Here is a 20,376-nt window from a genome sequence, read left to right as displayed (position 1 = left end):
GACACAATAAAATAAGTAATTGAACTGACATGCTGAAATACAAGTGTGTTAGTGTGCTTGTGCTAATGGGTAGCAATGGAAACACATGAACTTGTTGCAGGGAGTTGCAAGAAGTATTTATATGTGCAACTCAAGTCAGAGAGTGCTCACAATTTGCCACATCTATAGACTCTTGCTAATTGTTGCTTAATCTACAGTAAATCCAGATGCAGGCTCCAATGCAGTGCATTGATGGATGCAGGTGGATACAAGAATAGAAGCAATAAAGATTGAAGGCTTTTTAAAATTTAATTTCTATTTCTTGTACATTTGTGTTATATAATGATAGGAATTCTCCATTGTATTTTTGATATGTGTGTGTATAGGTAATCATTCGCAATCTTGTCTTTGGTATACATTTCTGCTTCATTAATTTTTTTTCATTCTTTCAGTCAATCACATATTTCTGTGCTGCTCCTTCGTGGGTTCTAGATGGCTCATGCCCATAAAACAACAAAATGTACCTAAACTCACAATAATAGGCAATAATTAAACAAAATCATGTTGGCTAATTTAAGGGCTGCCTTCCCACCCCCATCCCCTGAATACCTGGCTATTATTGCAGTCTTCTTTTCCAAGACTTTGCAGAAAAGCATAGTGTTTATTGTAGGAAACACCAGTATCTTCATATAGTTTAGCTCAGTTTATATTTCAAGCTTGTTCTTCTTCACAATCTGCATGAGGCGCTGGCAAAGATGATGCCATCCTGACACATTGGCCTTCTGCCTTTTATAAATCCTGGTTCTAGAACCCCTAGGGACCTGCCATTACCTCCTTCTCTCACCCCTTTTTATTTTATTTTAATTTTTCATTAAATTATTTATTTATTTTATAAAATATTTTGTTTCAGTTCCTAGCAATTTGGAGGTCTTTTCTGGGCCAGTGCAATAACCACTTCCCATCCCATTTGTTGGCCTTCTGCTCCTTTACTTTAAGATAGACCCAAAGACAAACTTCCTGTCCATCTGTCCATCCAAAAGTCGCCTCAGGTGAGGTGGGCGGCTACATAAATTTGATTAATAAATAAATACTGAGGTGGCCATCTTTATTCTCCTCCTCCTATCGTTTGTATTTTCACTTTTGTGATACTGATATTTATTATTATTATTTTTATTCTGTACGTTTTTTGTTTGTATTAATTGTTCTTACTGATTCTTGTTTGTCACCCAGGGTATCCTTTGCTGAGATGAGTGGCTATATAAAATTGATTAAATATATATATATATAAATCTTCACATTGGCCTACATCAGGGGTAGGCAACCTTGGCTCTTTTAAGACTTGTAGACTTCAACTCCCAGAATTCCTGAGCCAGCATGGCTAGCTCAGGAATTCTGGGAATTGAAGTCCACAAGTCATAAAAGAGCCAAGCTTTCCTACCCCTGGCTTACATGTTTAGCAAAGCTGGGATAGGTGGATTTTGTCATGGTCAATCAAAGAAATAAGACCAAAATTTTAATTTACTATATATGTATGTATGTATGTATGTATGTATGTATGTATGTATGTATGTATGTATACATATACGTATATACACACATACACACATATAGAGAGAGAGAGTCTGTATTTTGTTGAGCATAGCCAAAAGGACAAAAAAAAAACCAAAAAAACCCCAACAACTCCAACCCTGTTCTTTGTAACATCGTTATTGACATTTTTTACTGTAAATTTCACTTTTTATAATGTGCCTAATGAGGTCTTTGAATTATTTAAAACTTCCTGAAATCTGATCTTGGTTTGTCAGTACTTAATTGGGATTAGCTGTTTAAATAATGTTCTTTTTCCTTTTTATAGGTCCTTTTGTTCTGTGTAACAGCTGCCCTGTTTATGTTCTTTTTCAGGTATGTTGCCAATACTTTTCTTACTTTATGTTAAAAGTTTATTTAAAATGGAAAGTGCTGTGCTTTTATATCTTCGCCCAAACAGAAAGTTCTTATTCTGAAAGAAAAAAAATAAATAAACTGCTGAAGTATAGTTAGATTTCATTGCAAATTTAATTTTCTTGGGATTATATTATATAACACCATGTATAAGAAAACACAGGAAACATTGGGAGTGCGCCCAGTAAGGAGTTAGTTATTCATTTGCTTTTAACACAATGAAACATCCATTGCATATGGCCATTTCCTACTATTGTAGTTCCATAGCCACCTATTGCTAGTTCCAAAACCACTTACGGTTATTAATTTTAACATGACAGCCAAGAAACAAATTCTCTGGGGAAACATTGTGATGACATACCATGATGGATGTATATATAATGATATTTTTTTTCCTTGCTCTTCCATTTAAAATCGTGGAATTTTACAAAGGCATTCTGTTTTATTCTAACTTAATTTCTGCAAAAAAGGGAAAATTCTAACCCTGAGAATAAAATAAGGAGAATTAAAATAGGGAGAGACGGTTTGATCTAGTGCAGGGGTAGGCAACCTTGGCTCTTTTATGACTTGTGGACTTCAACTCCCAGAATTCTTGAGCCAGCTAAGCTGGCTCAGGAATTCTGGGAATTGAGGTCCACGAGTCATAAAAGAGCCAAGGTTGCCTACCTCTGGTCTAGTGGATAAAGCACCAAGTTAGAGTTGGTGAGTTTAAAAATCCTTTACTTTCTTTGTGTGGCTTATACATTAGATCAATGTGGCTATTCATTAGATCAAGGCTGCTTGATCTTAGCAGTCTTAGGATGTCTGGATCTCAATTGTCTGGCTGGGGAATTCTGGGAGTAAGAGTTGTGCGGACTTACAATAATTATTCGTGGTGGTTTCCTAAGAAGCAATGGCATAACTAATATTACAGTTCGATGAGATTGAGAGGGATGTTATTATTTATCCCCTGCTTTCAACATCAGTATTCTAGCAGACAGAAAGAATACGTAATACGTTCTGCACAGAGATGCTTTTGAAGATGGCTCGGAGGCTGCAGTTGATTCACAGTGCAATTGTTAATTAGTACATGTTGCAAGAGCACATGACACCAAAGCTGTAGGTCAGTCGCTGGCTTTCAAGAGGCTTCCAGTGGAAATCAAAGTGTTGGTTTGAATTTATAATGCAATTTATAACGCTAACAGAAAACATTCTTAGATCTAGAACCATGTTCTCCAGAATCAACTTAGTTTACTTACTGGCTAATATTCTTATCTTTCTCATTGCAGTTGGGGCATGGGTGTGCTGCATTTCTGTAGCAATGCTTAACCTTTGGAACATTGTTGTGTTCATAACCTAGCCACATCACTTCAGTGAGCCAATGCTTTCCTTGAGATTTTGCTTCTAGATTTTTCTATTATTGACTTTTTGTGGGGATGAGCACACACACACACAAAAAAAGACCTTCTAAACTTTGGCAACTAAGTTCAGCAAATTGAGTAAACCTTTCCCTAAACCTACTCATGGGATCCACGAAGAAGAAAAGCAGTCATAATTCTGTCTGCCTTTTTCTTTGGCTTGCTTTCTTCCCACTTGGCTCAGTCATGATGATTGCATTGCTTGGACGTTGATCTTTGGCTTCTGGCAACTCTTTCTGTGTGTTTGGTTTAAACATTTTATTATGCAACTTTAAATCTGCTCTTTAGGCAGTCGGGTGAATGGCTTAAATGAGTTTTATTTTATTTTTTAATTAAAACTAAAAAAGAATATTAAAAATTGCACCAGTAACGTATAATCTAAGGTGGAATGTATATTGTTTAAAAGTAATAAGGTAAGTAGAGTTTATTCTATTTTAGAATTAAAACACAAACAACCATATGTTGATTTGTATAGCTGATTAGAATAGAATAGAATAGAATAGAATAGAATAGAATAGAATAGAATAGAATAGAATAGAATAATAGAATAGAATAGAGAATGGAATGGAATGGAATAGAAGAATAGAATAGAATAGAATAGAATAGAATAGAATAGAATAGAATAGAATAGAATATTTATTGATTTAGTCATTTGGCCATATCAGAACTATAAAACTAATACAAATATACAAGTAGATGCAAAGAGAACAATAGGACATGTTCATAGCAAGTCATGATCCCTACATTTAACACCAATCTGGTCTAAGTATTCCCTCCTCTTTGAAATGGCCTTTGAATAGTAATGATAAGCTGGTTTGTTCCCTGAAAAGAGTAAGACAGTATGTCCTGGATGCCCTGTTTTTTTTTAAGTTTTTAAGTAAGAATTTAATTAAGCAGTCCCTTCTGCAGAATATAGTCTATAGCAGTGGTTCTCAACCTTTTTAATGCCGCGACCCCCAACCAGTCGTAAGTTGAGGACTACTCAACTGGTCGTAAGTCGAGGACTACTAACTGGTGCAGCACCGTTTGCAGAATGGGACTTTTGGCAGGCTCAGCAGGGTAGAGAGAGCCTGGACAATTCCTATTGGCTTTTGAAAGCCAATAGAATTAGACTCTATTCAAGAGAGTCTATTCCAGTGGTTCTCAACCTGTGGGTCGGGACCCCATTTGGGGTCGAACGACCATTTCACGGGGGTCACCAAACAAGGCTGTCCGCCATTTTTTCCCCATTTTCTTTGGCAACGCCCCTGGCACCCGGTAATGTATAAGTGGTTGGGGGTCACCACAACATGGGGAACTATATTATGAGGTTGCGGCATTAGAAAGGTTGAGAACCACTGGTCTATTCTATTGGCTTTCAAAAGCCAATAGAATAAAAGGGAGTAGCACAGCTAAGGAAAAGGGGGGAAAAATGGCGGATTGCATTGTTTGGCGACCCCCGTGAAATGGTTGTTCGACCCCAAATTGGGTCCCGACCCACAGGTTGAGAACCACTGGTCTATAGTCAGAAAGAATATATCTTCAACAACTGGTGCTCCACAAATACAGTCTTTCTTCAAACTAAACTCCAAGAAACCTCCCATATCTTACCATGAGGTCTAGCTGTTCAAAATGTGCTCTAGAAAATGCTCCTCTGAGATATAAAAATAAAATAAAAGAAAAAAAAGTAGAAAGTGCAGATAAGACAAAATAGAAAGAAAAATAGAAAAGAAAGAACAAATAAGAACATAGTAAAAAAAGAAGAAATATATAAAGAAATGACTTGCCACTGTCTTCTAATCTCCTTGCGAGGAGTAACTGTGTGGAGCACTTGTGTGCAATCTCAAATCATCTCTTTATCCAGAGAGGAATTTAAGCTATTTTCCAGCTCTTCATTCCACTGCGGTCATTGGTTCTCCTTTTATTAGAGATGTCTTCGGTTCATCATTTGTTCCTTGGAAGTTGAGACCTCATATGGTTAAACTTGGAAGTTAGTTTTATGTCATGTCCCATAAGAAATAATGATTGCTTGGCTCCATAATATCCTACTATGCCAGGCTCAAGATCTTCAGAATTGGAACATTTAATAGCTGAAAGCTTGTAAATTTGCAACTTTTCAAAGTTCAAGCCAACTTTTCCCTGGATACCCTTGTTCCACCTTTCACAATATGATATTTTCCAGTTGTGTTGGACTGCGGTGTCTTTCAATCACCAACAAATATAGCTCAGAACCAACTTTGCTTCTCGGTGTTTGTTATTCAAAGTCAGTAGTTAACAGAGTTTAATCTGGATGTTAAAACAGATTTACTCTTCAGTTGCCAAGTTCACAGTACTCTTGCTCTAGCCCACCCACCAAGGATGTTTTAGACTAAACAGAGTTTCTTAAAGGATTCTTTGCTCTCCCTTTCCCCAGCCCTGTATTGAAGGGTTCACAAGATCTAGTAGCAACTTCATTTTATGACTTTAAAACAACTTTCACCAGCTTGATGTGCTCCAGATGTGTTGGACTACAATTTTCATGGTTCCCACCCAGGATGATCTAAGGCTGTGTTTTCCAACACATCTGGAGGGCATCAGGATAGGGAAAGTTTAGCTAGGAATTTTCATGGACTGTAAAGCAGTAGGATGGCCAGCCACATTGAATCAGCTTTGGAAAGACTGGTGAGAAATTAAATAAGATTGCTTGGAAGCAGAGTTGGAGAATATCTGCAGCATTAAATACTACTATTGTTAGGAATATAGTGGACAGTATGGCTTTCAACCCTGTGGAGGTTTTATATGTATCTCACCTTTTTTGATCTATTGCATTTATCTCTATCCAATCTTTTCAAATCTCAACCTCTCTGCATATTTTGATTGACTGGAGTAGGGAAAATTTAATAGGTACTCAAGCAAAATCTCCCAAGAAGACATTCGCCGATTTCCCATCATTTTTATCTTCACCTTTACCAACTGTTCTTGAAACCTGGTGATTTTGATAATTATTTCGTATTTGTAGCAAAGCTCAGTTCCAACAGTTTACTAATTCTAGCTAGCTTTCACATACACACACACACCCCCATTTATAGAAGAACGTGGTCACTGGGCTTTCTAATACTGTCCTTCATTCTGATACTTCTCACTCTTTCCTTCATTTATCCTGCCTCCCTTATTTCCTTCTTTTTGGTATGAGGCTAGTGAACTGTTTTCTTTCAGTTTGGGGGGGGGGGGCTGACTCCTGAAAACATGCTTATGTGTGATCTTCATTAAAAATGAAATCTTCATTTGATCCTTTTGTTTATCCTAATATTCACCAAGTGTCCTTTCCTTTTTATTTGAAGTTCTTGAAAGAATCATTCCTTTTCAATTCTCACTTCATCTTTCAATAGATAATCTATTCCATTTGGGTTTTCATGTCAGATAACCTATAGAATCTGCATTAGGTTGTGTTGTTAATGGCTTATGGTGGCCAAGGCAAAGTGCCTATCATCAGTTTTATTGTGGTTGGCTCTATCTGTAGGTTTTTGACATCTTGGACCACCGAATGTTAAAAGCATGTTTGAGTTGTCTTAGTGTTACCAGTACAGCATTTAAATGGTTTGAACCTTCATCAGTGATTTGGATGAGGGGATAGATGGGGAACTCTCATCAAATTTACAGATGAAACCAAGCTGGCAGGAATAGCCAACACTCCAGAAGATACTTAAGATACAGAAGGATCTTGATAGACTTGAACATTGGGTGCTATCTAACAAAATGAAATTCAGTGGTGAAAAAAAGTAAGGTTCTACATTTAGGCAAGAAAAACCAAATGCACAGGTATGGTATAGGGGGTACCTTGCTCAATAGTAGAAACTGTGAGAGGGATCTCGGAGTCCTAGTGGACAGTCACTTAAATAGGAGCCAGCAGTGTGCTGCAGCTGTCAAAAAAGCTAACACAGTGCTAGGCTGCATTAACAGAGGGATAGAATCAAGATCACATGAAGTGTTAATACCACTTTACAAGGCCTTGGTAAGGCCACACTTGGAATACTGCATCCAGTTTTGGTCACCACGATGTAAAAAAGTTGTTGAGACTCTAGAAAATGTACAGAGAAGAGCAACAAAGATGATCAGGGGACTGGAGGCTAAAACATATAAAGAGCAGTTGCTGGAATTAGGTATGTCTAGTTTAATGAAGAGAAGGACGAGGGGGGACATGGTAGCAGTATTCCAATATCTCAGGGGCTGCCTCAAAGAAGAGTGAGTCAAGCTATTCTCCAAAGCACCTGAAGGCAGGACAAGAAGCAACGAATGGAAACTAATCAAGGGGAGAAGCAACCTAGAACTAAGGAGAAACCTCCTGACAGAACAATTAATCAGTGGAACAACCTGCCTCCAGAAGCTGTCAGCCTTATTTATCTCATGCAGTATTCTAGTTTCACTGAATGGCCTTATTTCTCAATCTTTCCCCTTGTCAGTAAGCATTCCTCAAGTCTCGTTGTTGGGCCTCTTATTATAAACACAGTAAACAAATTGACTACTACTACATTTATCAAAAGATTAAGCCAAATCTTATTCATGGGCTTCTATTTTAGCTTCTTTACTGACACCAAGCGCACTAAGTTATTTTTGTAAAAAAAAGATGTGGGACCACTGCTTCTGTGACTGCCACTTGCAATAGTGCTAAAAACTCATGATTAGCTGTTGAGCTTTCAAATTGGGAGCCCTAATTGGTTATCAAATAGTTGAATCTTAAATGTCCAACTGAATTTGTGATAAAGAGTTGAATTTTTAGGCTGGTTGCTGAGAGTATTAAGACCGATGTGATATTCTTACGTTTTTAAAGTTATCCCCATAATATATAAAGAATGCTGTACATTAACTTTCCATCTGGTTTGTCCTAAATATTTTTGCTTTATCTTTATGCATTCTTAGAGTTTTGGAAGACATGACAACATGAAACTCTTTAAAGCGTACATATCTTTTTTGCATTCGGAAGCTTTGACATGATTCCAGCCGTAGATATGGTTGTTTTAAAAGTTGCACACTGATGTACTGTTGGCTCTGTCCCACATATATAGCAAATCAACTTTCAGGAATTGATTCCAAAGAATTGGACAGCTTCTTGTGTATGCTGAATGATTCCAGTAGAATTTTATAGGCTAAATATTTCATTTTGTTCATGACATGTACTTAATACAAATCCATTGCAACATCGCCTTAAGACATCCAGCAATTTTCTTAAGTTGCATGGACAATAGGCTAGATTAGTTACTATGGTGATAAATCCTTGGTAGTGATTCACACTGGATGTGTCTGAATTTGTACTAAACATTGGAAAGAAAAAGTGTTAAGCTAGAGTTGTAAAGAATCGTTAAGGATTACTTTTGAATGTATGCAAATATATATATATTTGACTAAAATTGTCAAATCCACTTTTGTAAATAGGAGTTGTCATTTTACTCATTTCAGATTTGCTTTCTGACTAATGAGTTTTTATAATTCTAATGAAATTTGAGATTGGGGGCCCATTTCATAAAATATTTTAATGATAGCTTTTTTTTTCCTTTCCTTTTCCCTATCCTCATGTATCCTCCTACAATTTTTGCAGGGAGTGTTTTAATGAAATATGAGCCAAAGCAGTTAAATAGGACCAAATAACCTGCGGCTCGGGTAATACAATCTTTTATCCTGTTTTGTTTTCAAAACACAATATGTAGACGGTCATCTTTCACCCTAGATGTTCTGTAGGCTTTTTTCCAATCTCTTTCCCATTTAGCTCTGAACACTTATGCTTACTTTTAAAAAAAGAAACAAAAAGGAAGATTTAGAGAGTCAGATACTTTTTAACACTTAATTTTTCTTTTCGACCAGGGGCATTTTAATTATTCAAATTGTATTCTCTTCCAGACTGGTACAACAAACAAAGTCTTTCCTTTGTGAAAATGTGTGAAAAATTCTGTGACCTAGGTTGTTATAAGAATCAACTTTATTTTTTTAAGATCGTGGCTGATAGAAATTATGCAGATTTTTTTGAAAGGCAACAAACTGATGACACCTCAAAATATCGGCAATATGATGTATGTTAAGTAAACATAAACATTCAGACAGAAGAAAAAAAATAGAACATGATATAAAATAAATATCAGCACTATGACGTATGTTAAGTAAACATAAACACCCAGACAAGTAGAAGAGCAAAATAGAATGCAATATAAAATAAATAGCAAACTATAGGAAAGAAACAGCATCAGTGAAAAGAGTGCAAAAGTGTAAAAATAACAAGTAGAAATTATTTTACATCTAAAATAAACAACATTAGATAGGTTAATTTTGATTAAATGCCTCTAGTACCGGTAATTGTAGTTAATAAAAACTATGAAAGACCAAAAGTATTTTTCATAATATGGGGATTTATTTTCATATTGCAATGAAAAATATGATTAAAAAAAAGTCAGAGTTTAAATGAAATACTTAAACATTTGATATTAGATATTTAGGATTTAATAAGAAACAGGAAAGGTAGTATTTAGCAAAAAAAGGACAACTTAATTATAGGATTTGGTTATCATTCTCCATTTATTTTATTTATTTACTAATTTATATGCCACCCATCTCACCAATAAAGTGACTTTATCTTTGTACTTACTGATCAGTTTTGTTGATATCAACAATAAGAAAAACATGAGAATTTTCAGATTCCAAATTTTGTTTTCTTTAAAAATAAGATTTAAATTGCACCTAGATTAGGGGTGGGCAACTGTGGCCTTTTATGACCTGTGGACTTCAACTCCCAGAATTCCTGACCAGTTGCTCAAGAATTCTGGGAATTGAAGTTCACAGGTCATAAAGGAAGTTCACAGGTCATAGTTGCCTACCTCTGACCTAGACCTGCATTTGGTTTATCTCTTTGCTGCTATTTGCCATTTCCACAGTGACAAGATACACACCCTTCTGAAAATTTGTACAGGTAGTCCTTCTACCATCATACATAAAATTAGAATTCTGCAAAGCTTGCTGAAGTGAAACTGGATGAAATTTAACTGTGGCAGTAATTCCATCAGTTATGTCAGCGAGAAGGACCTTTGATACTGTATTTCTAAAGCTAAGATCCATTTTTAGAACATTTTATTATGCAAAGTGTAATTTAATAAGCTTCCACTTTCTCTGCGGTGGCTCTAATATCAGGCAGTGGACGTTTAGAGGCTGTTTTCTTACAGCAAGTAAGTGCTACTGTGCATTTTTTTTAAAACAACGATAACAATCCCATAATTGAAAGGAATGGAAGTATATTATATACATTTTTTATGGCACCTCAGTTTCAAATCCATCTGCCTCTTATTTTAAAAATATTTCTGGAAAATCTAGCACCGAGAAGAAGGCTTTCTTTCAGCTGGGTTTATGATTTAGATTGTCGGTAAAAATTATTTCAGCTTGTTGATCATTCTCCTTGGAGTCCTTTCAAAGAATGCTGCTGTTTCCTAGCTTAGGCATCCTCTCGGATGAAATTCTCACAAGACAAATATATAACTTGAATACAAAATCAGGCTTGCAATGTTGGAAGAAACTTGAAGAATATTTGGCCCCAAACTTCTGCTTTATGGCCTATTATACTCTGGGATTCGGTTCTGTAGGCCTTTCACAGCTGCTGCATCACCACCGTCTTTGGTCTGACCTGATTTGGCCTCGTCTTTCTCCGTTGCAGGCTTGGCTTTTCAAGGGAGACAGACCCAAGCAACTCTGTGAAAATGTTTTTTTTTAGAAATGGCAGAAATGGTGGAATGTAAGACCATGGTCTTTCTGTAGTAGCTGCTTCCTTTTCTAAACAGCTGGAATTGAAAGGAAATACATTTATAAAAGTTTATGTATTGCTTGTGTTAGAAGTAAAGTCTTCATCCTGGTTCATCCAAGCCGGGAATAAATAAGCAAACATGGTGACTGCTTTGGGAAGAAGGTTACAGTTTATTGCAGAAAGATGGTTCTTCAGGAAAGTGCAGAGGAGAGAAGAAGCAGAGAGATTGAGCACATGGGCAGTAGGTTTTATAACCCCCCTAGCCTTTTGTTTGGAATAGTTTGCTGTTCCTGTGGCATGAACCTTGAGGCTGTTTCTGAGTGTTTGTCTAGGCCTTGATATCTGTGGTTTAATTCTATTATCATATCCTGCTTCCCAGGTGATGGGGCTAATGACTCCTAGAGTTTGGGTGTGGTATGCAGATTTTTTCCTTTGTCTTCTTGATTGCTCTGGCTTTAATTCTCTGATGGTTTTACATCTGCATTCGTATGGGGTTAGCTCTTGCTTGGGGCAGAGAGATAGATTTGGGGCCAGGTTTGGTTTTAAAAAAGTTCTTTTGAGGAAAAATATATTTTTCTGCCTTTTTAATATTTCCTTCTCTGGGCTAACTTCCCTCACTTGCATGTACACTGAGAGCTTATGCACCGGAGACAAATTCCTTGTGTGTCCAATCACACTTAGCCAATAAAGACTCCTCTCCCCTTCCCTCCCCTCCTCTCCTCCCCCTCTTCTCTCCTCTCCTCTCCCCTATCCCCTGTCCCCTGTCCCCTCCCCTGTCCCCTCTCCTCTCCTCTCTTCTATCTCCTCCCCTCTCCCTTCTCCTCCTCCTCTTCCACTCCTTCTCTCCTCCCCTCTCCTCTCCTCTCCTCCCCTCCCCTCTTCTTAATATTATACTTTATGTATGTGGTCGCAGTATTAAAGGATTGCAAATAAGTGATCATACTGTATTTGTTAGGAAAAGAGAACATACAACATTCTGAACCAGTGAGTATCTGCACAAATATCTTGAGTTTAGTGCCCAGTTATAAGGCAGCAAAAATGCAAACTGAAAAGCTAAGCAGAAAATACGACTTTCATATTCTCATCATGCCTCTCAAATGATAGCAGGCAGCATTAGACAGATGCAATAAATCTTGATTTGAGTCCCTCTTAAATATGCATTTCGTCACCCAATGTCCATACTGTTTGTGGGCAGATGTAGAGGGAGAAAGCCGGAGCCAAATGACAACAGAAATATCACAATGGAAGCCCTGGCCCTTTTTCTGTTTGTGCCATGATGCCATGTAATAAGAATAGAGCTTGTGTTGTGCTATCTGATGTGTCATTCTGACAAAGAGTTGGAGTCTGTTCCTACCTCTGATAAATGCTAACTGTGTCGGGCCATTGTTTATTCTCACGGAATAAATCTCATGTTTGGACAAAGTAAACAACAACAGCAACAAAAATCCATGCCACGGTGCATATGGAAGAGGGGATGTTACTAACATTCTATCTATGATGCTGGGCAAATCTTCATTATTCCCTTAGATCAGTGGTTTGATGTTGTCACAGAGGTTTCAAGTTTGTGTTTATTAATTACATTTATTGTCTTCTAGTTCAGGTTCTGAGAGGAGGGCAGCATGCAGAAACAATAGCACAAACACTGTATTTAAATAACCGCAGCAGTTATGCATTCAGTGGGAACATGGGATGCAGTTTTCTCAAGTGACCAAAAATACTAAACTGTGAGTTCTAGTCCTGCCTTAGGCCTGAAAGCCAGCTGGGTGACTTTGGATCAATCATGAGGAGATGGTGAGTTCTAGTCCCGCCTTAGGCATTAAAGCTGGCTGACTTATATTGGGCCAGTCACTAGGAAACCATGAGTTCTCTTAGGCATTAAAGCTGGCTGAGTGACTTTGGGCCAATCACCAGGAGATGGTGAGTTCTAGTTCCAACTTAGGCATTAAAGCTAGGTGGGTGATGTTGTACCAGTTACCAAGAGAGGGTGAGTTCTAGTCCCATCTTAGGCATTAAATCCAGCTGGGTGACTGGGCCAATCACCAAGAAATGGTGAGTTCTAGTCCCACCTTAGCATTAATCACCACCTTAGGAAACTAGTCAAAGAGAGGAGCAACCTAGAACTAAGGAGAAATTTCCTGATAGTCAGAACAATTAATCAGTGGAACAACCTGCCTCTGGAAGGTTGTGCTCCAACACTGGAAGTTTTTAAGAAGAGACTGGACAGTCATTTGTCTGAAATGGTATAGGATTTCCTCCCTGAGCAGGGGTTTGGACTAGATGACCTCCAAGATTCCTTACAACAACAACTTCTTCTTCTTCTTCTTCTTCTTCTTCTTCTTCTTCTTCTTCTTCTTCTTCTTCTTCTTCTTCTTCATCTTCTTCTTCTTCTTATTCTTCTTCTTCTTCTTCTTCTTCTTCTTCTTCTTCTTCTTCTTCTTCTTCTTCTTCTTCTTCTTCTTCTTCTTCTTCTCCTCCTCCTCCTTCTTCTCCTCCTTCTTCTTCTTCTTCTTCTCCTTCTCCTTCTTCTCCTCCTCCTCCTCTTCCTCCTCCTCCTCCTCCTCCTCCTCCTCCTCCTCCTTCGTATTAGCAGTATTAGCAAGTAGTAGACGACCAGTCCTTCTCTCCCAGCTCATGTTTGGACAAAGTAAACAGTAACAACAGCAACAAAAATCCATGTCACGTATGGACATATGGAAGAGGGGATGTTGGGGAAAATAGGAAGAGGAAGGACCATTAAGTATGTTCACTGCTTATTTATTAAGTAATAAAAGTTGGGATTAAAAAAAAATCAATACACAGGCAGAAAGAAATGTAACTTCCTCCTTGTTTGGGAGACACACCCTTGAAGCTAACTGTACCTTGCTGGCTTATATGGCTTTCATTTCCCCAGATAAAGTACATAGTGATGTTGTCAGAGGGGGAAATCAGTGCTGGAGACAAGCAGTCCTGAATTACAAGCAAGCTTCTCCATTCCCAAAGTCATTATCTCTGACTTTAAACAGTGGTTGCATTTCCAGCGGGTGACTGATTCTCTGCCTCAGGAAGGTGCTTGCTTGCAAGGTGAGCTGGCAGTAATAGGAGACGCTTTTAAGGGCTGAAGTTTCGGGTGTCTCCGAACACAGCCATCCCAGGAAGAATGAGTGGGGCTGCTTGGTTTCCTTTTAAGATTCCCTCTGTCAGTCACAAAGCCCTTTTGTCCCTTTAATGCATTATGTGACCGGCCTTTGGCTGTTAATCATGTTTCTGTCATCCCCAGATGTGTATGTGTGTGTGGGGGAGGGGAAGGAGAAATAGCTGGTCTGGTTCTCAGGCCTCTGAGGATAGGTTGCTTGGGGCTATCTCTGTCCCAATTGGCTGGAATGGTTAGGACTGGGTCACCAACAATGACACACATTCCTGTTGCCGCTCTCAGTTCCTTGATTCTGCTGAGAACATGGCTGATGTTACAAGGGTGGTGATGGTAAACATTTGAATTTTATAGATTCGGTTTCTTTCTTTGCTCTCTGGGGCCATGCTACAGTTTAAAAGTAGCATTTCACCCTATACTTGAAATGCCTGGAAAGCTTTTAGATTAAATATCCAGTGCTGCTTTTTCAGGTTCCCTATCATATCCAAGTTTCCATAAGGCAAAAAATAAAATAAAATAGGGGCTTGTTCTTTTTTCGCTATCTCTTGTAAACCTAATCAGAATTGTTGCCTTCCTGCTTGAAATTTCACCGCAACAAGAGGATGTAATTTAATCACATCTTCTAAGATCCTCTCATTAAAATAGACACATCTTGTGGCAGTTCTGTTCTGGTATGCAGTTTTATGAATTGGCATCCTTGGGATGTGCTGATTTGGGAATGTACCTCAATACATTAAACACAATTTACTTATATGTAAATTTGCCCTAGCTCAAGATGCATGTTTATTAAACCATCATTTCCCAGTGTAGTGTTTCTGGGATGTGTTAGTATTCCAATGTCTAGTATCAATAGAACGTGGCTTCTATTGACAGATGGTCCTCAACTTAACAACCATTCCTTTAGTAACTATTTGAAGTTACAGTAACACTGAAAAAAGTGTCAGACTATTTTTCACGGTTAATGACCGTTGTAGCATCCCCATAGTCATGTGATCAAAATTCAGACCCTTGGCAGCCGGCTCATATTTGTGATGTTTGCAGTTTCCCAGTAATGTGATCACTTTTTGCAATCTTCTGATAAGCAGAGTTAATGGGGAAGCCAGATTCACTTAACAACCATGTTACTAACTTTAACAACAGTAGTGATTCACTTAACAATGGTGGCAAGAAAGGTTGTAAAATGGAGCAACGCTCACTTAACAACCGTCTTGTTTAACAGTATAAATTTTAGGCTGAATTGTGGTCGTTAAGTCGAGGACTCCATGTACATCTGTCATATGCTTTAATAAGCTTGGATACCGCCTAATGTCCAAACAGCTTTTAAAGAACTACATCAACCATATAATTATATAAAACTATCTTTCAGCAACATTAATCAGCAACACCAATGCCATTTTAAATTTACTGAAAGACAAAAGCTTTCTTTATCTTCTTCATATATTTCTTTCTTTCAAAACATTTTATTGCAAAATTAAAATTTGACTATCATGATTTTGAAGTTTGTATTAAAGAATAGGAGCCATAACCTTGATTAATATATATATTTATTTTTACATTAAAAAGAAATTAGATGCCAACCAGAATCACTGGTTAGAGAGGTGGGCAGCATATAAGCTTAATTAGATAGATAAATAAAATATACATAACTGTCTTTGTGTTCATTTAGACCAGCGGTTCTCAACCTGTGGGTCGTGATCCCATTTGGGGTCGAACGACCATTTCACGGGGGTCGCCAAACAACGCGATCCGCCATTTTTTTTCCTCAGCTGGCGGCACCGCGCATGGGGGCGGCGTCGCATATGCGCGCCGCCTCACGCATGCGTGCTGCGTCCTTGTGACCGGGGTCGCCGTATAAAAAGGTTGAGAACCACTGATTTAGACCATTAATTCAAATATGTGCCTTTCATAACATTATAATGTGAGTTCTACATAAATCTTAGATGCCACCCATTCTTGTTATGCAGTTATCTTGGAAATACAGTTTAAATCAACAGGTTTGCACATGTTTCGGAAAGCATTTGCAGGTTTTAAGAGATTACTAGAAATTAGTATTTCAGAAATATGTAGTATTTCAGGGCCACTGCTAAATACCTAGGATTCTGCTCCAGTGAGCTAACCTGTAAACCCAGGGACGGAAAAGAACAACTATTTTGTGGTTAGATGTTGTGGTTTCCTCTTTGGGCACCTTGCCATGAGATAAGTACAGTACAAGATTATTGCAGGGTGAATTATATGAAAACAGCTAGTGATACAAAGCAGACTGTTTCCCACACATCTTCAAATTTGCCAAGTGATTAATGGTCATTTTTTACATGGCTTTTTTTTTTCCTTCTTGTTCCCATGCTGACATGTTGAGATGTATCAGTAAGTTTATTACAGCAACTAAACTTGCTATAAAATTGGGGTGGGGGAGTCTTTAGTACATTTATAACGTACCCCACCCTAATGACACACAGTGAAATGCAACGTTCCCCCTCCCCAATCAAAAACAATTTCAAGTATGCAAGTCTGTTAACCCTTTCAGAAGGTTCCAAGCTTATTTATAGGAGGATTAAATGAGAAACTCTATAAATCAGGGGTGCCCAACCACTGGGCCGGGGCCTGTTCGAAACCGGGCTGTGGGAGAAATGGCCCAGTGCATGAGTGAAGCTCCAATTGTGCGAAGTTTTGCACACGAGTGCTCTCTGCTCGCCTGAGGGGAGGTTTGCGCGTGACTGCAAGCACCCTCTGCTCACACATGAAGTTCCACTTGTTGAGCGGAGGGAGCGGGTGTGTGCCACTCGCACAAATGGAACTGTGCACTTGTGCGCCTGCCACTCACATACGCACCACCCCCTGCCCCGGGATGGGCCGCCAAGCTGGAAAACGTGCGCACCGCTGCTCCAATTTTGAACCTGGCCCACAAAAAGTATCATTAAGTAGCAACTTGTTAATTGATACCATATCTAAAGCGAAGCTATATCAAAGCGTTGTGATGTACAAGTAATTTTCAATGTTTTTCAGAGATACAAGGTGAAAAAAAAAGATATTTGTATAAAAGATATATATATATATATATATATATATATATATATATATATATATATATATATATATATATATATAGATATATATATATATATATATATATATATATATATATGTTTTCTGAGGTTTTCGCGGGTATTTGTATATAGGTCTTTGGTTGTTCGGGTTTTCTCCCTCGTAAAATTGGAAGTGTCTTGGCAACGTTTCGACGAAGTCACATTCGTCATCTTCAGGCTGGTGTTTTTAGCTTCTTGCTTTGAGCAGCAATGTGTGGTTTACATATACACAGATACATATACATATATATACACACACACACACACATACATACATACACACAGTGCTTTTTTATATCTGTCTATATATCTATCCATACATACATACTACATACATACATACACACACACACACACATGCATACATACATACACACAGTGCTTTTTTTGTAAGAAAAAAGATGCCCAAACTCACATCTTGTTAATCTTTTATTTACCTTTCGCATGTAATTAATCACTGTACACACACCCCCAGATGTCAGTTGTGTAACAAAACGTAATGGTCGCCGCCCACAGTAAGCATTCAGTGCGCGACCACATGACCAATCACAAGCCGAGCAGTGCCACAAGCCGAGCAGTTGGATGAAGTACGCATGCATCAGATTCGACACACAAGCAGCCCGCAAACACCTTTTTAATGATTTTGCCGCCGACCTGCTACGCTCGACAGGGCGATTCAAGTCATGGGCCAGATGCGTCATCTGGAAGCAATGGCAAAACTGTCCCGATACGTTGCGCGACGTCATATGACGTCGCGAGTTTGACATGTCTGACATGGACCAAACATCAAATTTTCAAAAGTTACTTTTAAAACTTGGAAAATCCATGAGTGAGTTCTATGACAAAAAAAGCACGATGTATATGTACATGTATATAAACTTCTCTATAGTTAATAATAATAATAATAAAGTTGGAAGGGACCTTGGAGGTCATCTAGTCCAACCTCCTGCCCAGGCAGGAAACCCTATACCGTTTCAGACAAATGGCTGTCCAGTCTCTTCTTAAAAACTGCCAATGTTGGAGCATTCATCACTTCTGGAGGCAGGTTGTTCCACTGGTTAATTGTTCTCTGTATTTTTAAAAAAAAACAGGCCCAAGACACCTTTGGCTTATTCAGATACTGTATATATAAAATTGTAGTGAGATTTGGGGCAGAAGTGATGTTTGTGGTTCTGGAATCCAGGTTTGTGTTGCGTGTTTGTGAAGTAGAGGGATTAGTCCTGTGACAGTGAGAAAAGGCTTAGCAATCATTTTATTGGCCTTCCTGGGGCTGCTGTGAAGTTTATGTTTTTTCAGCAGGAAAGAAGAAGCAAGATTTTACTTCCTGCCAGCCCTTTCACAAAATAGAGACCAGACTGTTGACTTTAAAATACGCAGCTAAATAGCAGTGGAAAATCTGGTTTCTAGATTACATTTTAAATTTCATTTCCATAGCCACTTTATTAAGTTATACGTGCGTTGTAATGTCTGAGAGTTTTCTTCAGTCCCCTGATGGTTCGCTGTTTGAAGACAGAAGTGAGATTCTTGTTCAAGATAAGTTAATGCTGTGGCTATACAAAACATTGGATAGTTTATATAGAAGAAGCATCACCCAGCATTTATTGCAACCTGTTTTACTCTGTAAGGATAAAAAAGCAATTTTGGGTGTCTGTGAAAAAGATTTTCTTTGTGAGGATGCCAAATTCATCTATTCCTGGACGTTATGCAGACCACCCAGGCCCCTCATTTCTTCTTCTGGGATATAAATGGATCTAGCACGGGCTATCTTTGTTCCATCCAGTTATACTTTTTTGAATCTGGATATGCTAAAAAATGTGGTTTTCATTTCTTCTCCAAAATGTTCTTTTAAAGATTGACTATATATTGACTACAGAGTGATAGCTGGAATGAAAATTCAAACTCACCAGTTTGCAGTCATAAGCTACTTCACTGGAATTTCTTTGCTTCTGCAGAGTCAAGATGACGATTCGTGCTTAAGATGGTTGGCTTGGAATTACGTTTGATACCAGGCAATGCTGTATGTACTTTGATTCATTTTGCCAGGAATTTATATCTTGAATTGGAAAGACATCATAAGTGGCCATATGTACTGTCTTGGTGGTCTAGTATAAATTTAGAGCATGTAGCCGTATGAGTCAGCAGTGTGTTGCAGCTGCCAAAAAAGCCAACACAGTGCTAGGCTGCATTTTCAGAGGGATGGAATCAAGACCACGTGAAGGGTTAATACCACTTTACAAGGCGTTGATAAGGCCACACTTGGAATACTGCATCCAGTTTTGGTCACCACGATGTAAAAAAGATGTTGAGACAGAGTACAGAGAAGAGCAACAAAGATGATCAGGCGACTGGAGGCTAAAACATATAAGGAATGGTTGCTGGAATTGGGTATGTCTAGTTTAATGAAGAGAAGGACGAGGGGGGACATGATAGCAGTCTTCCAATATCTCGGGCTACCACAAAGAAGAGGGAGTCAAGCTATTCTCCAAAGCTCCTGAAGGCGGGGCAAGAAGCAACAGATGGAAAGTAATCAAGGAGAGAAGCAACCTAGAACGAAGGAGAAATTTGCTGACCATTAGAACAATTAACCAGTGGAACAACCTGCCTCCAGAAATGGTGAATGCTCCAACACTGGAAGTTTTTAAGAAGGCACTGGACAGCCATTTGCCTGAAATGGTATAGGGTTCGTGCCTGAGCAGGGGGTTGGACTAGATGACCTCCAAGGTCCCTTCCAATTTTATTATTATTATTATTAGGTTCTCTAGGAAAAGGACCTTTGTTGGGGTTTCACTGGATCTAGGCATGTTTGTCTGTGTCTGCCTGCCTGCCTGCCTACCTACCTACCTACCTACCTACCTAAGCCACCCATCAGTATGGATATTTTTTGGGATTGGGCAGCTAATACATTTACATAAAGTAAATTCAATTAAGTAAATTGGCCTGCAGGAATGGCTAGATTGTTAACAAGTTCTGTTTAAAATTGTAATATTACAAATCTAAACAACCAAAGATAAATAGATACAAACATCTACAGCTATCGGATCTCTTAAGGAACACGTGAAAACATAAGATGTAAACATTGTATTATTTAATTGCTACTTCTTTTTACATTTACATGTG

The 20,376-nt window shown here is 38.3% G+C and overlaps 1 protein-coding gene across 1 annotated transcript in view; it reads left to right on the top strand.

Moving 5' to 3' along the window:
* TMEM135 (transmembrane protein 135) overlaps window positions 1–20,376 on the top strand; it is a 168,539-nt gene that overhangs the window by 105,510 nt on the left and 42,653 nt on the right. The window contains exon 6 of the mRNA XM_039342959.1: window positions 1,835–1,881. Within this exon, the coding sequence (XP_039198893.1) occupies window positions 1,835–1,881 (47 nt within the window). The remainder of the gene's footprint in view (window positions 1–1,834; window positions 1,882–20,376) is intronic.

This window comes from Crotalus tigris, unplaced genomic scaffold, assembly GCF_016545835.1.
Source record: "Crotalus tigris isolate CLP2741 ecotype Arizona unplaced genomic scaffold, ASM1654583v1 scf7180000017828.1554129, whole genome shotgun sequence".
NCBI lineage: Eukaryota > Metazoa > Chordata > Lepidosauria > Squamata > Viperidae > Crotalus > Crotalus tigris.
Note: the sequence above shows the minus strand (reverse complement) of the source record. Positions and strands in the feature narration are given on the sequence as shown.